Raw genomic sequence first — 21500 nt, 5'->3', positions numbered from 1 at the left:
TACCCTCTCTGTGATGTACCTTCCTCATCTATAAAGTAAGGCTAGGATAGATGCCTACCTCCTAGTGTTATTGTGAGGACTGAATATATGAAAAGCATCTAATTTTTAGTTATATCAGAAATTAGTGTTTACATTTTATGACTATGAAAATACTGTTCACAACTGATTCAGGTAGTATATTTTGTATAACTTTAAATTTCTCATGGAGTTGCCTAATTTTTAAGTCTTTATTTTTGTGTGTATCTGTTGTTAATTCTTTGCATATCCTTTGGTGAGTTTTCAAAATTTACTCTTCAGCTGTATTTTTTGCATGGTCAAATGCATCAGATAATTATAAGTTACTTTATTTTGTTCTTCGAAGACAGCGTTTTTAGAGCCCTCCATCCTCATTGTTTCCGTTTGTACTGTTTGTTCTGGAGGCCGGATGCACTTGCCTTCATCACTTTGCTACGTGGAGCCTCTGTTTCTTGAATTCTCAATCTTTCTCTGCTTTTGGTTTACCCCCTAATATTAGTGGGACTTATTTTCTGTAGATTTCTTAAGAAAAGATGCCTGGGGGTTAAGAAAATAAAACTAAATTAAGGTATTGACTTTGTTGGCATCAAATTCATAATCTCTTGTTATCATTTTAATGTTTGTAGGTCTGGTGGTAACCCCTTTCTCATTTAGGGATTTGCTTTCTCATTTTTTTCTTTGATAGTCTAGCTGTAGTTTTTGTCAGTTTTGTTTATTTTTTCCAAAGAATAGCTTTTGTCTTTGTTAAATGTCTGTATTTTATTTTACCGATTTCTGCTTTTACCACATTTATTTACTATTTCCTTTTTTTGTGGTTTGCTTAACTTTTTATTTTCTAGCTTCTAGTGGTGGAACCTTGGTCATTGATTTTAGACTTTTTCCCCCTGCTATAATCATTTTTCCCTACTATAAACATTCATGTAACAGTTTTTTTGCTATGTCTTGCAAAGTTTGATATGTTGCATTTTTGCTTCCAGTACAGATGTTTTCTAATTTTTCTTATGTTTCCTCTTTGAGTCATACATTATTTAGACATGTATTAAATTTCCTTTTATTTGGGATTTTTTGAGATAATCTTTTTAACATTTCAAATTTAATTCTTTTGTGAGATAATATATTCACTGTAATCTCATCCTTTTAAATTTATTTAGTCTTATGATCCATTATATTTATGTTGGTGATGTACTGTGCATTTAAAATTTATATACTCTTCCATTGTCGGATATAGTATCCTAACCATGTCAGATCAAGGTGATTCATAGTATTGTTCTTACCTTTGTCTTTACTGATATTTGTTTTTGTGATAGTCTGTTAGTTGCTGAGTAAGGGGTGTTAAAATCTGCTACCTTGTGGAGTTACCTGTGGAGTTGCCTTTAAATATCTCAATTTTCCAATTCCTAAATTTTGAGGCACCCTTTTTATAAAAGGCTCCCTCTTGCTCTGTGGTAGTGTTCTTTAAGTCTGTTGTATTTAATATCAAAATAGCCATTCCAGCCTTATTTTTGCATGGCATGTCTGTCTGTTTATTACTTACAACCTGTCTGAATCCTTTAAGTGTGTCTTTCTTGGGAGTATGTAGTTAGGTTTGCTTTGTTGTTGTTGTTGTTGTTGTTGTTTTCCTTTTTTCATTCTAATGGCCCTCCCTGCCTTGTAATTGGAATGTTTGTATTTAATGTAATTACTGATATGGTTGGTTTCTGCCATTGTATTATTTGTTTTCTGGGCTTTTCCCCCCTCTTTTTTACTCTTTTCTGTGTCCTTTTGGATTTGACTTAAAATTTGTTTTTCAGTTGCCTTTGCCCTATTTCCATTGCCATTTTAGCCATTCTTCTTTATATTATTTTTTGCTGGCCAAGATGACAATAAAGAGTACAGAGCTAGGTTTGTATATTTAACATTAATGCCATCACTTCATATAGAATGTAGAAATTGGTAACCGTGCAGGTCTCTCTGCCCTCTGCCCACCTGGACGCTACCCTTATCATGTGCATTACATATACATTCTTTCAAAACCCCAACAGTGTTACAGTTTTGTTTTAAATAGTAACACATTTTTAAGTGCTTAAGAGGAAAAATTTTTTTAATATACTTAATATTTATCACTCCCTATGTTTTCATTTCTGAAGAAACATTTCTCTTTATTAAATATTTTCAGCGGTAATAACTTTTTACCATTTCTTAAACTACAGATCAGCTGTTAATTCACTTTTATCTGAAATGTCTTTATTTTGCCTTTATTCCTCCAGTATATAGATACATAATGTGAATGTCGAATTTTTGGCTTAGTTATTCTCTCTCAGCTTTTTAAGATATGGTTCCATTTTCTTCTGATAGAAAGAAAATGGTTTCTGCTGGGGAAGTTGTAGTTACTTGAATCATTGTTTCTTTGTATTAAATGTATTGCTTTTCTGAGGCTGCTTTCAATAACTTTTTAAAGCTTTTATTATTAGAAATTTTATTCTGTTGTGCCTTGGGTGTGGTTTTCTTTTAATTTGTTCTGTTTTGGCTTCACTGAGGTTGAATTTATAAATTTATTTCCTTTACTCTTTTGAAGAATTAATGGACACTATTTCTTCACCTTTTTTCCTGCTTTAGTCTCCTTTTTTGTTTCCTTTGAGCCTCAAATTACATGGTTTTATTTTTAGATCCTTTAAATTTTTAAAAAGTCCATGTAGCTCTTTGTTTACTTATTTAATTTTCAATTTTTTTTGTTCTTCAGAGTGGTTAGATTCTGTCTGTTTAAATTCACTGGCTTTTTCCTCTGTCCTTATCACACTATGGATCCCATCCATTGGATTTTTTTATGTCACATTTTTTGTTTCATTACAAAATTTCTCTGGTTCTTGTTTGTTTTCTATTTCTCTACTGAGATTGCCTGTCATTTCATTGATTTCAAGGTAATTTTACTTTACTTTCTGGAATAGCAATATGCTGCTTTAAATTCTTGTAACTATAATCTGAGTCACTTAGAACTGGCATCTCTTGATTGTCTTTTCCCTGGAGAGTGGTTTATATTTCCTAGTATTTTGTATTTCTAGTAATTTTGGATTTTATCCTGGATCTTCTGAGTGTTGTGCTGTGATGCTCTGGAGAATATAGACACCTTGTTTTAGAGGCTGTCAACCTAGCTTTAGATTCTGAGTACTGTCTCACATACTGTTCAGTGGTTCAAATATAAGCTTAATTTCTCCGGTCTTTACCAACCTGCTTTGGGTAAGTCCTGCACATGCATTGTTCAAGGGTTAGTGATTGCCCTTCACTTTCTGTCCTACTCAGTCTCCATTCCATGCTTCCTCTGGCTAGAAATAGCAACATTTTTATTAGGGCTTTAGCAACCTAAGCTGTGGTCTCTCTCCTCAGCTCTGAGGTTCTACCTCAGAGCAAAACTGGAAGAAGAAAAAAAAAAAAGGAGAAACTCTCATTGACGCAAGTTGCTTTTCTTAAGGTTTTAACTTCCTTCTACATCCCTGTTTTCTTTAAAAGTTCAGAATGCTTTAGGTAGTTGTTTTTGTGTATTTTGTTCCAGGTTTATATTTGCTGTCAGTGGGAGGACTTGCCTGCAAGGGCCTGCACTGTCCTGCTGGAACTTGAGCTAACTGCAGATTTCGAGATTTTTGTTTTTCTACTCCCTGCATTAACTTTCCTCCTGGTAGTTTTGTTTTGCCATTCTTCCCTGTTGGAGATGTTTTTATTTTTATTTTTCAAATTCGGGTGTTTCTTCTCTGCCTCTTCAGCTACTCTGAGTTGTACTTTGTGTGCTTTTGACTTATGGACTGGTGCGCTTCAGTCTTATGTTATTTCTTGGTAAGCCAGCCTTTTCATGGAGGGCCTCCCAAATGTCAGTGTCTGTAGTTTAGTTAGGAAGCTATGACAGTAGTTTAGGTAAGGGATAATAGTGGCAGCATTGAAGAAAAGTAGATGAGTAAATTCAAAGATGTGTGTATAGTGTGCTTACAGCATCAGAAGTAATCATAAAGGTAGTCTTGTGGCAGAGTAGATGACTACATGTATGTTTTTATTGGAGGCATCTTGAAATAGAAAGAGCCTTTAGTGAGCTTGCCCACGCCCTTTCCTTTCCCCTCTTCTTTCCCCACAGGCATGCATCTGCTAAACTCCAAGGGATCTCACGAGACTTGCAACCAGAGGAGCAGTGGGCAGTGGTAGCCCGTCCTGGGCTAACCCCCTGAACCTGTCTCCTTTTCCCTGACTTCTCCATGAGCTAAAAACAGCCCTGCCTCAGCTCTTCTTTCCTATAACATTTTTAGAGAGCCAAAGCAGCTCCACTTAGGCTGTCTCCTTTTGCTTCTGTCCTGAGCCCTTCCTTGTTTCACTGTCTCCAGCTTTAATAAATGTGCTCTAAAAATTAAAGAAAGAGCCTGGATTTAGAGACAGTAAAACCTGATTTGATTATTTCTTTGCCCCTAATTAGGTGTGTCAATTCAGTTATTTAAAGTTTGTTCCGTCTTACTCAGGTCAGAGGGTTATTAGGGACTAAAGTAGATGATACATATAAAGTGCTTTAAAAAAACACTAATATTTATTGGGTTTTTGCTATGTCAGACATTCTGAGTATGTACAGGTGTTCATTTTTGTACTCTTTATAAAAACTAAATGAGAAAATAGACCCTATTTTCTAGATTATAAAAATGAGGCTCTGGACGATAATAGAGTATGTGCTGGAACCTAGGTTTGGATCTAGAAATGTTTATTCCAATGCCTGTGCATTTAACCAGGATGCTGCTTAGCCCAGTGTTAGTGATTCTTAGCCCAGTGTTAGTGATTGAATAGGCTCAGAAATATTTGTGCCAGTATTTTGTTTTTTTCCATTTATCTGTACATAATCCTACATAGTGCTTTTTTCATTGCCCTTGTTAAAAATTAATGTATAATGAAATACTTCCATGTCATTTTCAGTGTTTTACGTATGCTAAACAAAGGTTTCTCTTTAAAGTAAAATTGTCTCTCAAAATGTGAAGTTAAAAACTTAGATTGCCAGGTTTTTTCCTCCTGTAAAACTACTTGGTAAATTTCTTTATTTTATTTTATCTTTTTTTCTAGAGAGAGGGGAAGTGAGGGAGAAAGGGAGAAAGAGAAATGTTGATTGGTTGTCTCTTGCACGTCCACAACTGGGGACCTGGCCCCACAACCCAGGCATGTGCCCTGAGTGGGAATTGAACCAGCGACCTTTCTGTTTTCAGGCGGGCACTCCATCCACTAAGCCACACCAGGCAGGGCTAAATTTGTTTTATTATGTGTGCTGACAATTGGAATTTGAATTCCATAGAAAACTACTTACTCAGCTTCTCTTTGCATACTATTTTTGCTGTGGTTTCTTCAGAGGTGCAGGTTGTATTTTTTTTTTTTTTTTGTCTTGTGCATATTTACTTCTGGTGCAAATCAATGCAGCAATGGAATTTATGTGTGTAAATTTTTATTGGAAAATGCCAGCCCTGTCAAGTTTTATGGAAAACCTTGGTGTAACATTGTTTTTGTATTGACTAGTACCTTTAGAAATGTTGCATTATAGTGGTCATTGTAATATGAGAATTAGTACCATTTATACAGGAATAAAGAAATAAGTATTATTTATACAGGAATAAATATATATGGGCTTGTGATTGCTAACTTTTTGAGAGAAACAGAGAGAATGTGTGTTTGTGTATTTGGCTTCTGGTATCATGAACTTACTCAGCTTATGTGTACATGTTTATCAGCCAACTTTTGAGGGCTTGTTTTGGCTTATAACAATTTGATGGATGAGCCCTTCAACTGTTGCCTGCAATGGCATCTTGGCATTTGCTCTGCTTCCTGGATGAATCATCAACAACAGAGTGTCCTGGGAATTGATACTACTGTATTTAGTTTTGCTTGGGGATTCTGTTCTTAGTATCTCTTTTTGCTGAGGGCAGAGCAAACTTTTCTTCGAAGAAAGGTGTTATTTCAGGCCTGGTCCTTCTTGGCTCCCTGGTTTACCTATAATAGAATGTGTAAACTTTCCTTTCCTTTATTCCCCATGCTGCAGCCCTTGCCTCTGAGCTCCTAGTTGTTAGAAGCTTGAAGTTCTAGGGCTTGATGGGTTGGGATTTGTATCTTATTTCCTGCACTGAATATAGTAGCTACAACATATTAGTGGTTTAGTAAAGTTGGTTGAGTGACAGATAACTGACTGAGTGAATGAAAATGAATGCATCACAGCAAGATCAGGCTCCAAGACCCAGTCAAGGTTATGTAGCTAGGAGGTGGTACATCTATATCTTAAATTAGATCTTCTGGCATCAAATTACCTTCTTTTCTAGTCATGTATAACAACTACTTGATCGCCTAAAATAATGAAACAAGACAGTTCACGATACTGATTTTTTAGATGACAAATGAATGCTTGTAATTGTAACTTACACAATATTATATGGAGTTAGTTGGCTTATGCCCTTGCAAATGAAACCAATTATACTCCATTTAGTTCTCTCTGGTCTGTGTGTTGGAGGCAGTCTCCAGATTCAGTTTTAGGTAAGAGTGAAGTTGGCAGAAGAAAATCCAGGGCCCCTATAAAAGGAACAGAGTGAATAGTCAAAGGTAGGAGGAGAAGAAGGGGGGAATAGTTCTCTGGAAGCTAAGGAAAAACCAGCTAGAACACACTCAACTGTGTTAAATGTATTAACGATTTTTGGTAGAGTGAGGACTGAGTAAAGGTTTTGGGGTTTAACAATTAAGAAGGTCAGTGTTCTTAGCAAGAGCTGTCGAAGTGAAAGCCAGATGGTAATGGATTAGGGAGGAAATGAGCATTGGAAGTGCACAGAATGATGGTATATGTTTTTCTCTTAGGATGTTTGTCACTGAAGGAAAGAGGGAAGATGGAAATAGGTCGAAAAGTACTGAAAAAGTTTTTTATTTCAGCTGGGGGGCAGGTTTTTTCTTTTTTTAAGTATGGCGTGAATAGAGTATATGTGTGGGTAGAGAGAAGTTAGTGGAGAAAAAGGAGAGATGTTATTTAAAGGAAAAAGGATTCTTTGGGAAGCAGGATCTTCTCTGTACAGTTGTCTGGCATTTAGGAGCAAAGACTTTAAGTTAGGCTGGATGCCATAATGATAAATTTAGAGATGTAGGGGGAGATAAGTTGGAGGAATTTTTGCTTGAAAACCTGTTTTCCTCTGTGAAGTAGGAAAAGAGTTTCATGGTTGGAAGTGGCGAATAGGAGAGCGGTGGAGCCAAAACACCTGCCATTGTGGTGACTGGCTCTGACAGCCCGGCCGGGATCGGAAACTAAATTTGTACTGGCACCAGTCTACACAGTTATGGACGTGTTTTCCTCCTTCTACCAGGAGATGGTAGATTTGTCTCTCATTGGGTCTCCGTGGGGCAGATGTGGCAACTCGGAAATGGAGGGTGAGTGTCATGCAAGTTTTTCACTTAATAGTCTAGGCTACCTTGGCTAGAAAGTAACCAGGTGGCAGCAAATGGAGGGCCCAAAGAATAGACATAATGCAAGCAAGGGAGTGAGAAAGATAAAAGCCAGGAGATTGTGACCTGGAAGTAAGGTGTAGAAATACAATATTTTCTGGTAGAAGCAGTTCTAGATCAGGTCAGGGAAGAACTGATGTAGTTACTGGACCATTCAACTCTGGGTATTATTACTTCTTCCTGTCTTACAGTTGAGGTGTTAAGTTGGTTTTCTTCATCTTGAATTACATATAGTAGGATTTAAGGTAGAGGAGGTCATACTGGGGGTATGGAGCTGGCTTGTAAGTCTTCTTCACTGGGGATTGTTTGAACCCTGCAGATACCGATCAGATCAGGATGAGACAGGGTCTGGCAGGCTGGGTGGACAGTGTGAACTTAAGAGAGGCTCTTGATCTAGAATCAGCAACTTCAAGAAAATTTTCCCTGTTTTCTTGTTGCCAGATAAGGGGGGCTTTGTGCGAGGATTAACATTCTTGTTTGAGAGGCCTTTGTGGAGTGGAGTGTGCCATCCAAGGAAGACTGGATTTTGATTAAAAGTGGAAAAATCAATTTGGAAAGTGACCGAAGATGTAGAGGTTTTTAATGATCAGGTCGGGTTCCACTTAGCAATAGAGTAGAACTTGTTAGAAGCTGGATTGTAGCGTTTTCAGTTATCTGTTTTTATACAATATATTTTTCTATTTCCTTACCATATGTTTTATTTTTGCTTTAACTTTACTTTAAAATAATTTTAGACTTATAGAAAAGTGTGGGGAAAATAGTAAAGAATTCCTATATAGCATTCACCCAGTTTCCTTAAATGTTGACATTTTATCACATTTGCTTTGTGATTCATTCTCTCTCTCCACATATACTATATATATATAGTATATATATAGTATATATACATGCATACATACTACATATATATTAAAACATTTTTATCCTCACCTGAGGATATGCTTTATTAATTTTAGAGAGGAAGGGGGTGCAGAGACAAACACACACACACACACACGGATGTGAGAAAGAAACATCAGTTGGTTGCCTCCTGCATGAGCCCCGACCCAGCATCGAACTCATAACTTAGGTATGTGCCCTGATGAGGAATCAAACCCTGGAGTGTACAGGGCGGCGCTACAGCCAACTGAGCCACCTGGCCAAGGTCACACTTTATTTTTTCTGAAACATCTGAAAGTAAGTGGCAGACATGCTATCCCTTTGCAGCTAAATATTTCAGTGTATGTTTTCTAAAAACAGGCATTCTCTCAAAGTACAGTGCAATTATCAAAGTAAATAACACGGAAACATTGTAAAGTGCAAACATATTTCATCACTTTCTCTACTTACGCCTTTTATAATAAAGAACCCTCCCTTTTAAGAGCAGAATCTAGTTCATAATTAGATATTGTGCTTAATTATCATCTCTCTTAGTATCTTAGTTTTTTTTTTTTTTTTAAGATTTTATTTATTTTTAAAGAGAGGAAAAAGGGGCCGGGTAGGGGAGAAAAAGAGGGGGAGAGAAACACTGATGTGCTCAAGAAACATCGATCAGTTGCCTTTCACACACCCCCAACTGAGGACCTGGCCGGAAACCCAGGCATGTCCCCTGACTGGAGTTGCACTGGGAACCTGGTTCGTGGGACGACAGCCAGCCCACTGAGCCACAGCCGGTCAGTGCGGTATCTTATTTTCTTTTAATTTGGAACAGTTCTTTAATCTTTTTTTGTCTTTTATGACATTAATGTTTTGGACAGGTTCGAGTCAGTTACTTTGTAGTACCCCACAAATGTTCTTTAAAAAAAATTTATACTTTTGCCCTGGCCAGGCGACTGCACTGGTTGGAGCATTGTCCCATTCGCCAAAAGGCCTGCTGGGGCACATGTAGGAGGCAACTGATGGATGTTTCTCTCTCATTCTCCCCTCCTTCCTCTCTCTCTAAAAATCAATAAAAAACATATCCTCAGGTTAGGATTAAAAAATATACTTTTACCCAGTGGTTTTAGAATCCATTGGTTATTATTGCCTAATAGAGTTATAACTATGGTGGATGCATGTCAAATGGTGATTTTCTAATTCTGTCATTTGTTCTACATTATTTGGAATTCTATATGGAAGAACTTTCCTTCGCCTCCAGTTTATTTATTTATATCAGGAACTCATGGGTTTTTATTTTATTCTATTGATTATAATCTTACATCATCATTGTTTATTTTGAGGCTCAGGTCATTCCAGATTTGACTGATGGGAGTCTCTTTCATCTTTTCCTCTGTCCTTGCAGCACGTCCCTGTCCTTTCCTACCGCATAGCATTCAGGCATTGAGAAAGTATCTGACTCCGGAAGTGTGCTGCTTATGTCCACTGTACTCCATAACTTGGTTTTGGTTGCTGTCCCTGCAGCAAATGTGTTGCAAAGATAGGACATTGGGAATGGAAGCAGGTTTTTCAGTGTTTTTGTGGTAATCTTAGGATATTCCGCCTTGACTTTAATCCAGAATGTATGGAGATTTGAAGTTGTCTCAAACATATTTTTAAGGCCACCATCATATGAGATCTCAAGCAGTTCGTCTTCTAGTACAGAGTCCGTTCACCTGGCTTATTCACGGTAAGGAATGAGTCATGGATCCATTCCTTTCAAGTTTGGGGGTCTTTTGTGGTTGGGGAGTAATGCTCAAACTCTTTTCAAAGCTGAGACAGGTGATCATGCACCAGCTGGGAAAGAAGGCCCTGGCTCAGTCTCTTTCGGAATGTCTGTTGATGTTTGAAACATGTCAGAAATCCCAGTGTTCATTTGTCACCCCCATAATTCCAGTTTGGCTTTGAATGCAGCCACTTTATCTTCTGACTGGAACACAGTTTTCATTCTCCCCTGAAGTGACTTAGTTCATTGAGCAGGTTGACTGTGTCACACAAATAACCAAGTCGTGCGACCCATTTTATGTCACTGAAATGTGCTGCCAGTGGTGACTTTTTCTGATAGAAATCTCTGGAGTGGCTCTCGTAACTCAGAAACTGTCCAGTGATCTACCTTTAGAAAGCCATCTCACTTCTCTGTGTAAAATTTGTGTGCTCTGCGTCCGTCCCCTCACAGAACTAAGTGAACAAAGGTGAGTTAAGGGCATGTACTTTAACATGGTTGATAATTTTAATCACATCCTGAGAAACATTGTTAAGTTCAGGTGACGTTTTCAGCTAGCCAGCGCTTCTGTATGAATGACAGTGGGTAGACTCACATTCAGGAACAACCTCTTTGACTTGAGTAGTCAAACCAGAAAGTCGTCTAGTCATGGCAGCTGCTGTCTTCATGCATATACTGATGCAAAATGACCTGTTCAGCTTTCCTGATATGTAATCATTCAAAGACTTGAATAGCTCTGCAGCTGTGGTGTTGGTTGGCAAAAAAGCGCACCTAACATATCCTCATGGACATCCTCTTGAAAAACACAGCGCACAAAAACAAGCATTGTTGCCCTGCTGTCAACATCAGTAGACTCGTCATCCTGGATTGCGTACACCACACAGTGACTCATTAATCCTCTCTGACAATTGTGCCTCAATATCCTCTGCTATTTCATCAGTTCATCTAGCTACTGTGTGAGCTGAAAGAGGAACATGTTCCTCCTTTTGAACTGTAGCCTGTTCTAAAAGTTCACAAGTGGCCTTAGCATGAGGCAGGATCAACTCTTGACCAATAGTATAGGGCTGCTTAGCTTCAGCGATGTGGCTCGCCACTGATGCTCTCAGTGCAGACACAGTTGATACAATGGTGGCCTTCAGTAATTGCTTCTGTTCTTCATGTTCGAGGTTTTTTTGTTTTTGTTTTTGTTTTTTTTTTAAAGCACAAAGGCTTTTTTTTTTAATTGCAGGGTGCTTGGTCTCCATGTGGTAAAGCAGTTTCATGGCTTTGATGGAGAGCTGGTTGCCACATATTATACATAGCGTGCTTGGAGAATGTGAATTACCTGTTGCAATGATCCTGCAATTTAAGTAGAATTCTTAGTATTTTCTTTTAAATACATCTTTCTTTTTGTGGTAGTCTTAGAGTCTTCTGGTGTCTCATCATTGGGTCTTTCCCCCTTCGCAAAGAAGCACTTTAGTGACATTTGTTTTTTACTCCTTTTGGCTGGCTAGGGTTATGTGGGCTCACCAAAACAGTGACTGAGACAAGTATGCAATGCAGCAAAGAGGTGCAGGCAGAAGTGATAAATAAAATAATGGGCAGGATACGTGCGGACTAAAATAGGTGTCAGATTCTGACTTAAAGTCTGCCACCAGATGCAGCGATACAGTTTAAGTACATCAACTCACTTGCCACTATAAAGCCTGCCACCAGATGAAGCTTAATTGTCACTCGCCACTAACTTTATGAGTCTGCAAGCAGTTGATTTATTATGGTCTCTGTTCAGTCTGACCTCTCTGCTAATGATAATCTACATTTGCAGCTGCTCCCCAGCGCCAGCATCACTGCCTCAGCTCCACGTAAGATCATCAGCATTAGATTGTCATAAGGAACACACAACCTAGATCTCTTGCCTGCGCCGTTCAAAGTAGGGTTTGCACTCCTATGAGAATCTAATGCCAATGCTGATCCGACAGGAGGAAGAGCTCAGGCGGTAATACGAGCAACGGGGAGCTCCTGGAAATACAGATGAAGCTTTGCTCGCTTGCCCCACTCACCTCCTGCCCCACTCACCTCCTGCTGTGTGGCCCCAGTCCATGCCCAGGAGTTGGGGACTCCTGCTTTTGAGAATGAAAGGGGTGGAGAGAATGTTACTTTCAGTGGGGCCCTGCAGCAGTAGGTGTGAAGTGGGACTGTCCTGAGATAAACAGGTGTGTGGTCATCCTAGTTATACACCAGCCTTGCTAGATAATCATCTGGGGTCTTCCTAAAGTATTTGTTGCCCCATCCCACACAAACTAGTGCTCTAATAATGACAAAGTTCTAATTTAAAAATTTAAAAAGTTCTTTTGTTGAGCTTAAATAGATCTCTTTGCAAATATAACTTTTCTTCCCAGTTATGTCCTTTGGCATTAAATATAGTCGAAGTGAAGGGATTAGTCAGAGACCATATACAAAGGTGTGTCCAGAAAGATCCAGCCATTGTTAATATAACAAGAATGGTTTGCATGACATTGATATAATCTGGCAGCCAAGGAGAGTGGACTGGAATGTGCATGTGTGAACAATGACAGCTTCACTGTACTAGTCGTGGGGTGGGGTAGATGCTGTTGAGTGAGCATGTGTAATGTGTGGCTCTCACATTCAAGATGACTGAGTGAGCAGAGCAATAAATCTGCATCAAATTTTGCATTAAGCTTTAACATTCCTCCATGGAAACTATTCGGATGATTCTAGAAGGCTGTAGCTATGGACAACTGGTGATTGGCAACTTCATCATGAAACATGCCTGCTCATGCATCACATCTCGTACAGTTTGTGTCAGATGAAACATCAAATAACCCAGGTGACTCAGCCCCCCTACGGCCTAGAGTTGGCACCATGTGACTTCTGACTTTTCCCCAAATTAAAATCACCTTTTTTTTTTTTAGATTTTATTTATTTATCTTTAGAGAGGGAAGGGAGGGAGAAAGAGAGAGAGAGAAACATCAGTGTGCGGTTGCTGGGGGTAATGGCCTGCAACCCATGCATGTACCCTGACTGGGAATCGAACCTGCGACGCTTTGGTTTGCAGCCCGCGCTCAATCCACTGAGCTACGCCAGCCAGGGCGTAAAATTACCTTTGACAGGGAAGCGATTTCAGACCATTAAAGAGATTCAGGAAAATGCAACAGGGCAGCTGCTGATGATTGGGAGAAGTATGTGAGGTCCCAAAGTGCCTACTTTGAAGGGAACTGAGGCCTTGTTGAAAAAGAGTGAAACTTAGCATTTGTAATAGCACAGATGGACCTAGAGGGCATTATGCTTAGTGAAATGTCAGTCAGAGAAGAACAAGTACCATATGATTTCACTTATATGTGGAACCTAAAGAACAATATAAATGCAAAACAAAACAGAAACAGACTCAGATACAGAGAACAGACTGATGTTTGTCAGAGGGGTGGGGTGGAGGTTAGGGGCTAGGCAAAAACGGAGAAGGGGTAGATTGGTAGTACAGATTGGGAGTTATAAAACGGTCACGGGGATGTAAAGTACTGCATAGGGAGTAGAGTCAATAATGTTGTAATCTCTGTGTATGGTGCCTGGGGGGGTACTGGAAATACTGGGGGAAGTACTTTGTAAGGTGATTGTCTAACCAAAATTAATACAAAGTAATATCGAATGGAGAGAAAAAATACTTTCGAGTGGATGCAAAAGTGAATATGGAAGCTCTGTGCTATAGTGCTAGAGACTGTTGACTTAGTTACTGGGTTTTACTGTTTGCATATATCAGATGTTCGCTATAAATTGTAATTTTGTAAAAATGAAACTGAAGGTTTAGGTAGAGCAGTTGAAATAAATTGGTATGTTGTACTAGTTCCAGAGCTTTGTTTCTGAGATCATTTGCAAAAGTATCTGTAATTATTTTAGTTATTTGAATAAATCATGGCAGGCTTTAAAAATGAGCAGGTGCTTCTGGGGAGCACATTTATGTACTAAGGAGTTTAACTTACAAGGAACTAGAGGAGAGCTGTTTTGTGATACAGGATATTTCTCTTTAGCATAATACATCTGCATTTGCAGCATTCACAGTAGTTTGGAAAAGTTGTTTACTCTTTTGACACCTTTACTGTTACTTGTTTTAGTTGCTACTGCTTAGTGTCTCTTTGTATGCTACTTTTATTTGTCTTTTCTTGTTCATCTAACATTTTCCTCCTAAAAGTATCATTATAGATGACTAAATCAGGACTTCTCCTGGGTACCTTGTAGTGGGAAATACGGGAGATGCTTTGTGACACCAGGGCACTCGTGCTGTGCTGACTTGGTGCTGTGGCTGTATTGTTAGGGTTCGACTTTTCTTTGTAATAGACGGGGATTGATGTATGGTGGACAGTATCTACTTGGGATTGAATTAATTGGAATCTGTTGTAATCATGAATATTTTTTCTTTATAAATTATTAATCTGAATTTTATTTTGTAAAGAAAATAAGAATTCTACAGTTCTTAGTGACTGATTAGATCTCTTTAAAAATGTTTGTTCATCTTTTTAAATGCTACTTTACTTTCTTTACAACTAAAAAATGATCCTTTGCCTGAAACAATCTTTAAAAATGAGTGTAAATTTAAAAAAAATAGAATCACATTAAAATTTCTTGTATCCTTTGTTCTCTTAGCTTCACAATGAAGAGGATAATTCAGAATCACCTGCAGTGGAGCAACCATCAGCTTCAGCTCCAACACCACAGACCATGCGGACTGTTCCTGCAGCGTTAGTACTCGAAACAGACTCCTCTCCGCCACCTTACAGCAGTATTACTGTGGAAGTACCTACAACTTCAGGTACTGTGTTTATTATGAAACAACTAACAGTGTTTTTAATAGTGCAGATTTTTTGTTCCTTTGATTTTCCAGTATGGTTTCGTGTGCATACACACATACATACATATGTGTGTGTGTGTGTGTGTCTACTTACATAGTCATAAAATAAGGTGGTGTTCATGGTGAGTGTGAGCATGTGGTATGTGTTAACAGAGCTATAGGATGTGAATGTGATATTATCCCATGCACATGGTAATCATTGTTGGACACAAGGCAGTGATTGCTGCTTGCTGCTTGCTCATCTTATCCTTCAGTCATTCCAAAGAGCTACCCTCATCTATTTCTCGGGCCATAGTTCACATTTTTCCCCAGCAACACTAATGTAATCATTACAGTGTTTCACATATGATCTTGTACACTATTGTAAATAACCTCTAAATATTTTATATGCTTATTATGAAATATTTTAAAAATCAGTTATTGAAAAACAGTTTAATGTAAAAAACTGCCATCACAGTGTATCATCTTTCTGATCTCTTACTCTATGGTTAGTGTCATCTACCTTTCTCAAAGTCATGCCAGCTTTCTCTGGTTATCACTTTTGCTTGTCCAGATTTTATCTAGACCACATGGGATATGTAAAAGACCCAGTATTTTTTACACCACATTTGTTTGCTTTTTCGTGTAATTAGTGAAGATCATCTCCATGAAGGTGTTTTCACTAATTAGATTAATGAAGGCTTACTCCTGTTTGTATATAATATTATTTGATTAATGTGCTTGTTCAGCGCCCAGTTTGATGCAGTTTTTATGTTGATTTATATCAGTTTTATTTGTTTGGCTATAAGATTTAACAGTCAGATTGGTGCTTTCTAAAATTCATTATGGGCTAGCTCTTCTTCATTATTTTACAAGTTTCCAGAGTATATAATACAGTGAATTTGCTGTCCTACATTTTAAAAAAATCTATTAATACTTGATGTGTATGAATGATGGAAGATACTAAAAGTGAAATTGCAATCTCTTTGTTGTGACTACCATTGCTACGCTGTGTACCAAAACACCTCAGAGTTACTGGAGTAAAATAACAGTCATTTATTATTATTAATGCTCATGGTTTTGGGGGTAGACTGGGCTCTATGCAGTTTTCTCTCAGGGTCCCATGTGATTTTCATCTGATGGTGACTGGGCTTGGAGGTATCCTGCAGGCTTTCCTGTTCACATGATTGATGGTTGACGAGGGCTTCGCCTAGGGCCTCCGATGAGGCTCTCTCCCCTTCCCCTGTACCAGCCTCTTTCTTGTACCTGGGCTTCCTCACAGGATGGAAGCTGGGTTCCAAGAACAAGTATTCTGAGACACAGCCAGATGGAAGCTAAATCACCTTTTATGACATTGCCTCAAAAGTCACAGTGGCACATTTGCCACATTTGGCTTGTTAGCAGTGAGCCACTAAATTTATTCATTATTTAAGACTATGGAGAAATGTCTCCATCTCTGTGTGGAGGAGTTTCAAATGATAGGCTAGTGTTTAAAACCACCGCACCTGCCTAGTGCCCTGTCCTCCAGCACCCAGATTTTCCCTGGATAGTCTTCCCTATTTCAGTGAGTGTCTGCAGCAGGTCGGAAGCCTTGGAATCATCTCTTTGGTACCTTATCATAAAGTTAGACTTACTCTCCTTCCATTTTTGATGTAATGAAGTATGTTATTAATGGATTTCTTCTTTAATCTATCTCTGTATTCCTGGAGTAAATTCTTTCTGTCTTCATATTCTAGTTTCTTCTGGATATAGATTTCTTAAAGTTTTATTTAATGTTTTTGCAGCTTTGTTAGTGGGATCTGTAACTTACCTTATGTACTGTATGTATGATTTTGGTTTTCATATTATAGAAGCAACATAAAATGAATTGAGAAGCTTCTCATTTTTCTATTAACTGGAAGAGTTTTGGTAATGTAGCATGACATTTGTAGTGTTAAGTAAATTCTAACTGTAGAACAAGTGAAGCCTAGTACCTTGATGCTCCGTTATTCTTAGAATCTTCTCTGATTACTGCATTATTTTCTACAACTGTGCTGAAAGGCCATTTATAACTATAATGGAGTACAAGACCTGAGTAGTTCTAGAATTTTGGATCTCCGTTTAGTGAAAACTACTGGTATAATTTTTTTCAGCGTCTGAGTCATTCTCTATTTATTTATTTATTTGGTATTTTTCCTATTACTGTTTATTCCCCTTATACCCTCTTCTTCCTCTATCCCCTCCTTCCACTGCTTCCCCCCATAATCACCACACTGTTGTCCATGTCCATGAGTTTTCTTTTTTCTTTTTTTAAAGATTTATTTTTAGAGAGAGGGAAAAGGAGGGAGAGAGGAGGAGAAACATCAACGTGGGGTTGCCTCTTGTACACCTTCTACTGGGGACCTGGCCCACTACCCAGGCATGTGCTCTGACTGGGAATCGAACCGGCAACCCTTTGGTTTTCAGGCTAGCGGTCAATACACTGAGCCACACCAGCCAGGGTTCTTTTGCTTTTTTGCTTGAACCACCACTGTCAGTCCCACCTCTAGAGCTGTCAGCCTGCTCTCTATCCACGCATCTGTCCTTATTTTGCTTGTTCATTCAGTTTGTTCATTAGATTCCACATATGAGTGAAATAATATTGTATTTGTCTTTCTCTGGCTGGCTTATTTCACTTAGCATAATGCCATGTGGGTTATGATTCAGCACAAGGATCTTGGTAGCTGACTGACTCTTCAGACCTCTCCCCAGAGCTACCAGGCCCAGACTCTCATGTGTCTCTTGTCCACTCTGCCCTCCCTTAACTGAAGCCCAGGGTAAATGGGTGCAAATGAAATTTTGTGTGTTGGTCCTTCATGACAGTATCTGATTCTCTAGTCATCTCTCCCTGGTGAACAGAAACTCTGCTGCTTTTCACAGCCAGATGTTACGTGGACACCTTTCCTGGTGCTCCAGGCTGGGGAACCTGGCGTGGCATTTAGATCCCACACTTCTCAGGGGGAACCCCTGTGGCTGCTGAAATATCTCCCCATAAGTTTAGCTGTTCCCGTGGGAGCCCAGCCAGCCCTCTCGTGCCTCCGCACTTCCTGCCAGTCTCAATGTGACATGGCTTCTTCCATAAGTTTCTTGGTCAGATGGCCTCTTTCAAGCTAGTCTTAAGTTGGTTATTCAGGATGATTTTTTTCCTATAATTTATTTGTAATTCCAGTTTGGTCTTAGGAAGAGATTAGTGTAGCTTCAACCTACTCCACCACCACCTTGGTCCCCTCATTGTTGTTCTGTCATAAGCATGGGGAGTGCCCGTTTTCTGAGGAGATTGTGCTCTTCGATAGGTCACTTAATGGCTGGTTTCATACATCTCAGAGCAGTATCAGTGGCAGGTGACATCTGTACAACACTTCATAGTTCTCAGGTCCTCTAGAATACCCGTCTGTTTCATCCCATTCTAGAAAGTAATATCCTTGCTGAGGCAGTTTTATTGATTAGGAAGTGGAACTTCATGGTGTTTAACTGATTTGCTTGAGATGACGTAATCTAAGAAGAGGAGGTGGGGCTGGAGCTCCCCAGACTTTAAATCCTCTGGTCGAAAACCACTGCCTAAAAGATAGAAGAAAAATAGGTAAAATTAACAAGTGAAAATTTAAGCTATTGTAGTTTAATGTTTCTTCCCACCTTTCATTATTACTGGTGGGAATATTTTTTTTATCTTTGATGTTAAGACTTTTCAAAAACTTATGTATCTGTTGTTAATATAAAACTCTAATATCCTTGGATAATGGGTCCTTTGTTCCAGTTTCAAAAATCATTTTAGCGTTACTGCCATAAAATTCATAACTATTATTTTCATTTAAATTTTGCTCCTACTGTAGTCTTTGGAACTAAAGAAATTTATTTACTTAGCTATTTGTTGTGTTTTTACATCCTAATAATTAGTCTTTTCTAAGCATTTAGGATTCTTGTGCCTTTTGGTAGATAACATTCAGTATTATATTGTTACTACTACTTTTGCTTATTAGATTAGAAATGACCTAACTGCAGATTCATTGCTCTTTTAAATAACATTTAAAAAACTTATTTTAAAACCTATGTACATAAAACACAATAGGAAAAATTTTGCTAATGAAAAATGTGTTGTCGTTTCGTAAATTCAAGAAATTCTGATAAAGACAGAGAATATTATGAACCAATGCAGAAAGTGTAACACTGTAGTTATAATAGAAGAAAACACAGAAGTAGTATCAGACATTGTGGTATGTGCTATTTTTAGAATGTGCTTGTGTTTTCATGTCAGCCATTCTGGCCTAAGTCTGGTCAGCTGACTGACCTGTGTCATTTTACTTACACTACTTACATTGGCAGTAAATAGTAACTGTTTTTTTAATAAATATAAGCAGTCTCTACTTACTATTATTATGTATGTGGAGATCATAGTTTAAAAAAATTTAAGAATCAGAGGGATTATTCATAAAAAGAAATAGGTCAGTATGGGAAAAATGGGAGGAGAAAGAGACAAGAGTAAACAAGACTTAAACATCAATCTTTTAGCAAAGAGAAGTACTGAGTTTGATGATGAGATTAGGACAGTTACGAAAACTGACGTGTACACAATTAACCTCTTATATGTAGAAAAATTAACCTCTTATATGAGCAAAGTATTTGGTCAGGTAATCCCCAGAGTTCCGCCACTCATTGGTTGTGTAGTACAGGCAAAATCACTTAACTTTTTGAACCTACAAGTTGCCAACATTAATGTACATAAGAAGTGGCAAGTTAAATGGTTAGTACTATATGTGTTTATTATTTCTGATGTATCTACTTTTTTGTCTTGAGATTATGGGCAAGTAAATTGAATTATTTGAGGATAACACTGTTGTTTACCTCTTGTCTTGCACTCCTTTCCAAAATCTTATTTTTAAGATGCTTATTTTATGTATCAGCCTTTAGATAATATTTATCAGTCCTTTTTCTTTGTAATATAGGACTAAAATTATATATATGATTGCAGTAGTAATTTCTATGTTACATTCCTTATAACATAGGAAACAAAAGCAGTCATAGTCTTTACTGGCCTGTTGTAAATCATTAAGTTATACTTTTGGCTATAAAAATGATACCAAATAGTTCCCTTTTAATGGTTATCCTATTTTAATTCGTTTTCTTCAGATACAGAAGTTTACAGTGAGTTTTATCCTGTGCCACCTCCCTACAGTGTTGCTACCTCTCTTCCTACCTATGATGAAGCTGAGAAAGCAAAAGCTGCCGCAATGGCAGCTGCAGCAGCAGAAACATCTCAAAGAGTAAGAAAATTCTACTTCCTTTTGAGGGTATTCAGATACAAAAAAAGAAAAGGTCCGAGTGGCACTTGAACGTAGTCAGACCTTGGAGACGCTGCAGGTTCTGTGCCAGGCCATTGCAGTGAAGCCGGTCTCGCAATGAAGCAAGTTACGGTGTTTCTGTTGGTGAAGGGTCTTGCCTTTATTTTTGTTAAAACAAACAAACAAACATCTGTGAAGCACATAAAGCTAAGTATGATGAAAATGATGTGAGGCCATGTATCCACCTGTAAATGAATCTCTTCTGGGTGAGCTGAGGCCGATTTTCTGAATCTGTTCTCACAGTAAAGTAAGTGACCAGACTTGGAGACATTATTTTTCTACTTTTGTCTCTTTTTCATGTATAGGATTGGATGTATAATTATGGGATAATCACATAGATTTATGAAAATGAACTCATTTTTAATATTCCAATGAAAAATATTTGAGTATGTATATATGAGGTCTGCCTGGAAAAAGTCCAGCCATTGGTAATATAATGAGAATGGTTTGTGTGACATCCATGTAACCTGGCAGCCAAGGAGAGAGGATTGGAATGCACATGTGTGAACAAGGATGACTTCACTGTGCTAGTCAGTGGGGGCAGTAGGCACTGTGAAGTGAGCCTGTGTACTGTGTGGCCGTCACATTCAAAATGACTGAGCAAGTAGAGCAATGAACCTGCATCAGATTTTGCGTTAAGCTTGAACATTCTTCCATGGAGACTATTCAGATGATTGAGAAGGCTTTCAGGGACCATGCAAAGAGTGCAGAGATGCAGTACAACAAAAACAGCCATGCCTGTGGGCAACTGGTGATGGGCAGCTTCATCATGACAGGGTGCCCAATCATGCATCACATCTCGTGCCAAGGTTCTTGGCGACACATCAAATCACCCAGGTCACTCAGCTGCCCTATAGCTCAGATTTGGTGCCCTACAATTTCTCGTTTTTCCCAAAACTAAAATCACCTTTGAAAAGGAAGAGATTTCAGATCCTCGATGAGATTCAGGAAAATATAGCGTCACAGCTGATGGCGATTCCAACAAAGAATTTTGCAAAGTATTTTGAACAGTGGAAGAGATGTTCAGAGGACTGTGTGAGGTCCCAAGGTGTGTACTTTGAAAGGCTACTGAGATGCCATTGTCCCGTGTACAGTATTTCTTGTATCTTATACCTTCTTCAATAAATGTCTATTTTTCATATTACGTGGGTGGATACTTTCAGGACAGACCTCATATATCTGTACAGTGTATTTGGAGAGCTGGAATTGCCGAGTCAAAGGGCGTGGGCCCATTTTT

The 21500-nt window shown here is 38.4% G+C and overlaps 1 protein-coding gene across 1 annotated transcript in view; it reads left to right on the top strand.

Annotated features, from left to right (window-relative positions):
* The window catches only part of NDFIP2 (Nedd4 family interacting protein 2), a 56488-nt gene that overhangs the window by 10102 nt on the left and 24886 nt on the right, over positions 1–21500 (top strand). The window contains exons 2-3 of the mRNA XM_028526518.2: positions 14726–14891; positions 20052–20185. Coding sequence (XP_028382319.1) covers positions 14726–14891; positions 20052–20185 — 300 coding nt within the window. The remainder of the gene's footprint in view (positions 1–14725; positions 14892–20051; positions 20186–21500) is intronic.

This window comes from Phyllostomus discolor, chromosome 11 (genome assembly GCF_004126475.2).
Source record: "Phyllostomus discolor isolate MPI-MPIP mPhyDis1 chromosome 11, mPhyDis1.pri.v3, whole genome shotgun sequence".
In the NCBI taxonomy this organism is placed as follows: domain Eukaryota; kingdom Metazoa; phylum Chordata; class Mammalia; order Chiroptera; family Phyllostomidae; genus Phyllostomus; species Phyllostomus discolor.
This window is presented reverse-complemented; position numbering and strand designations above follow the sequence as displayed.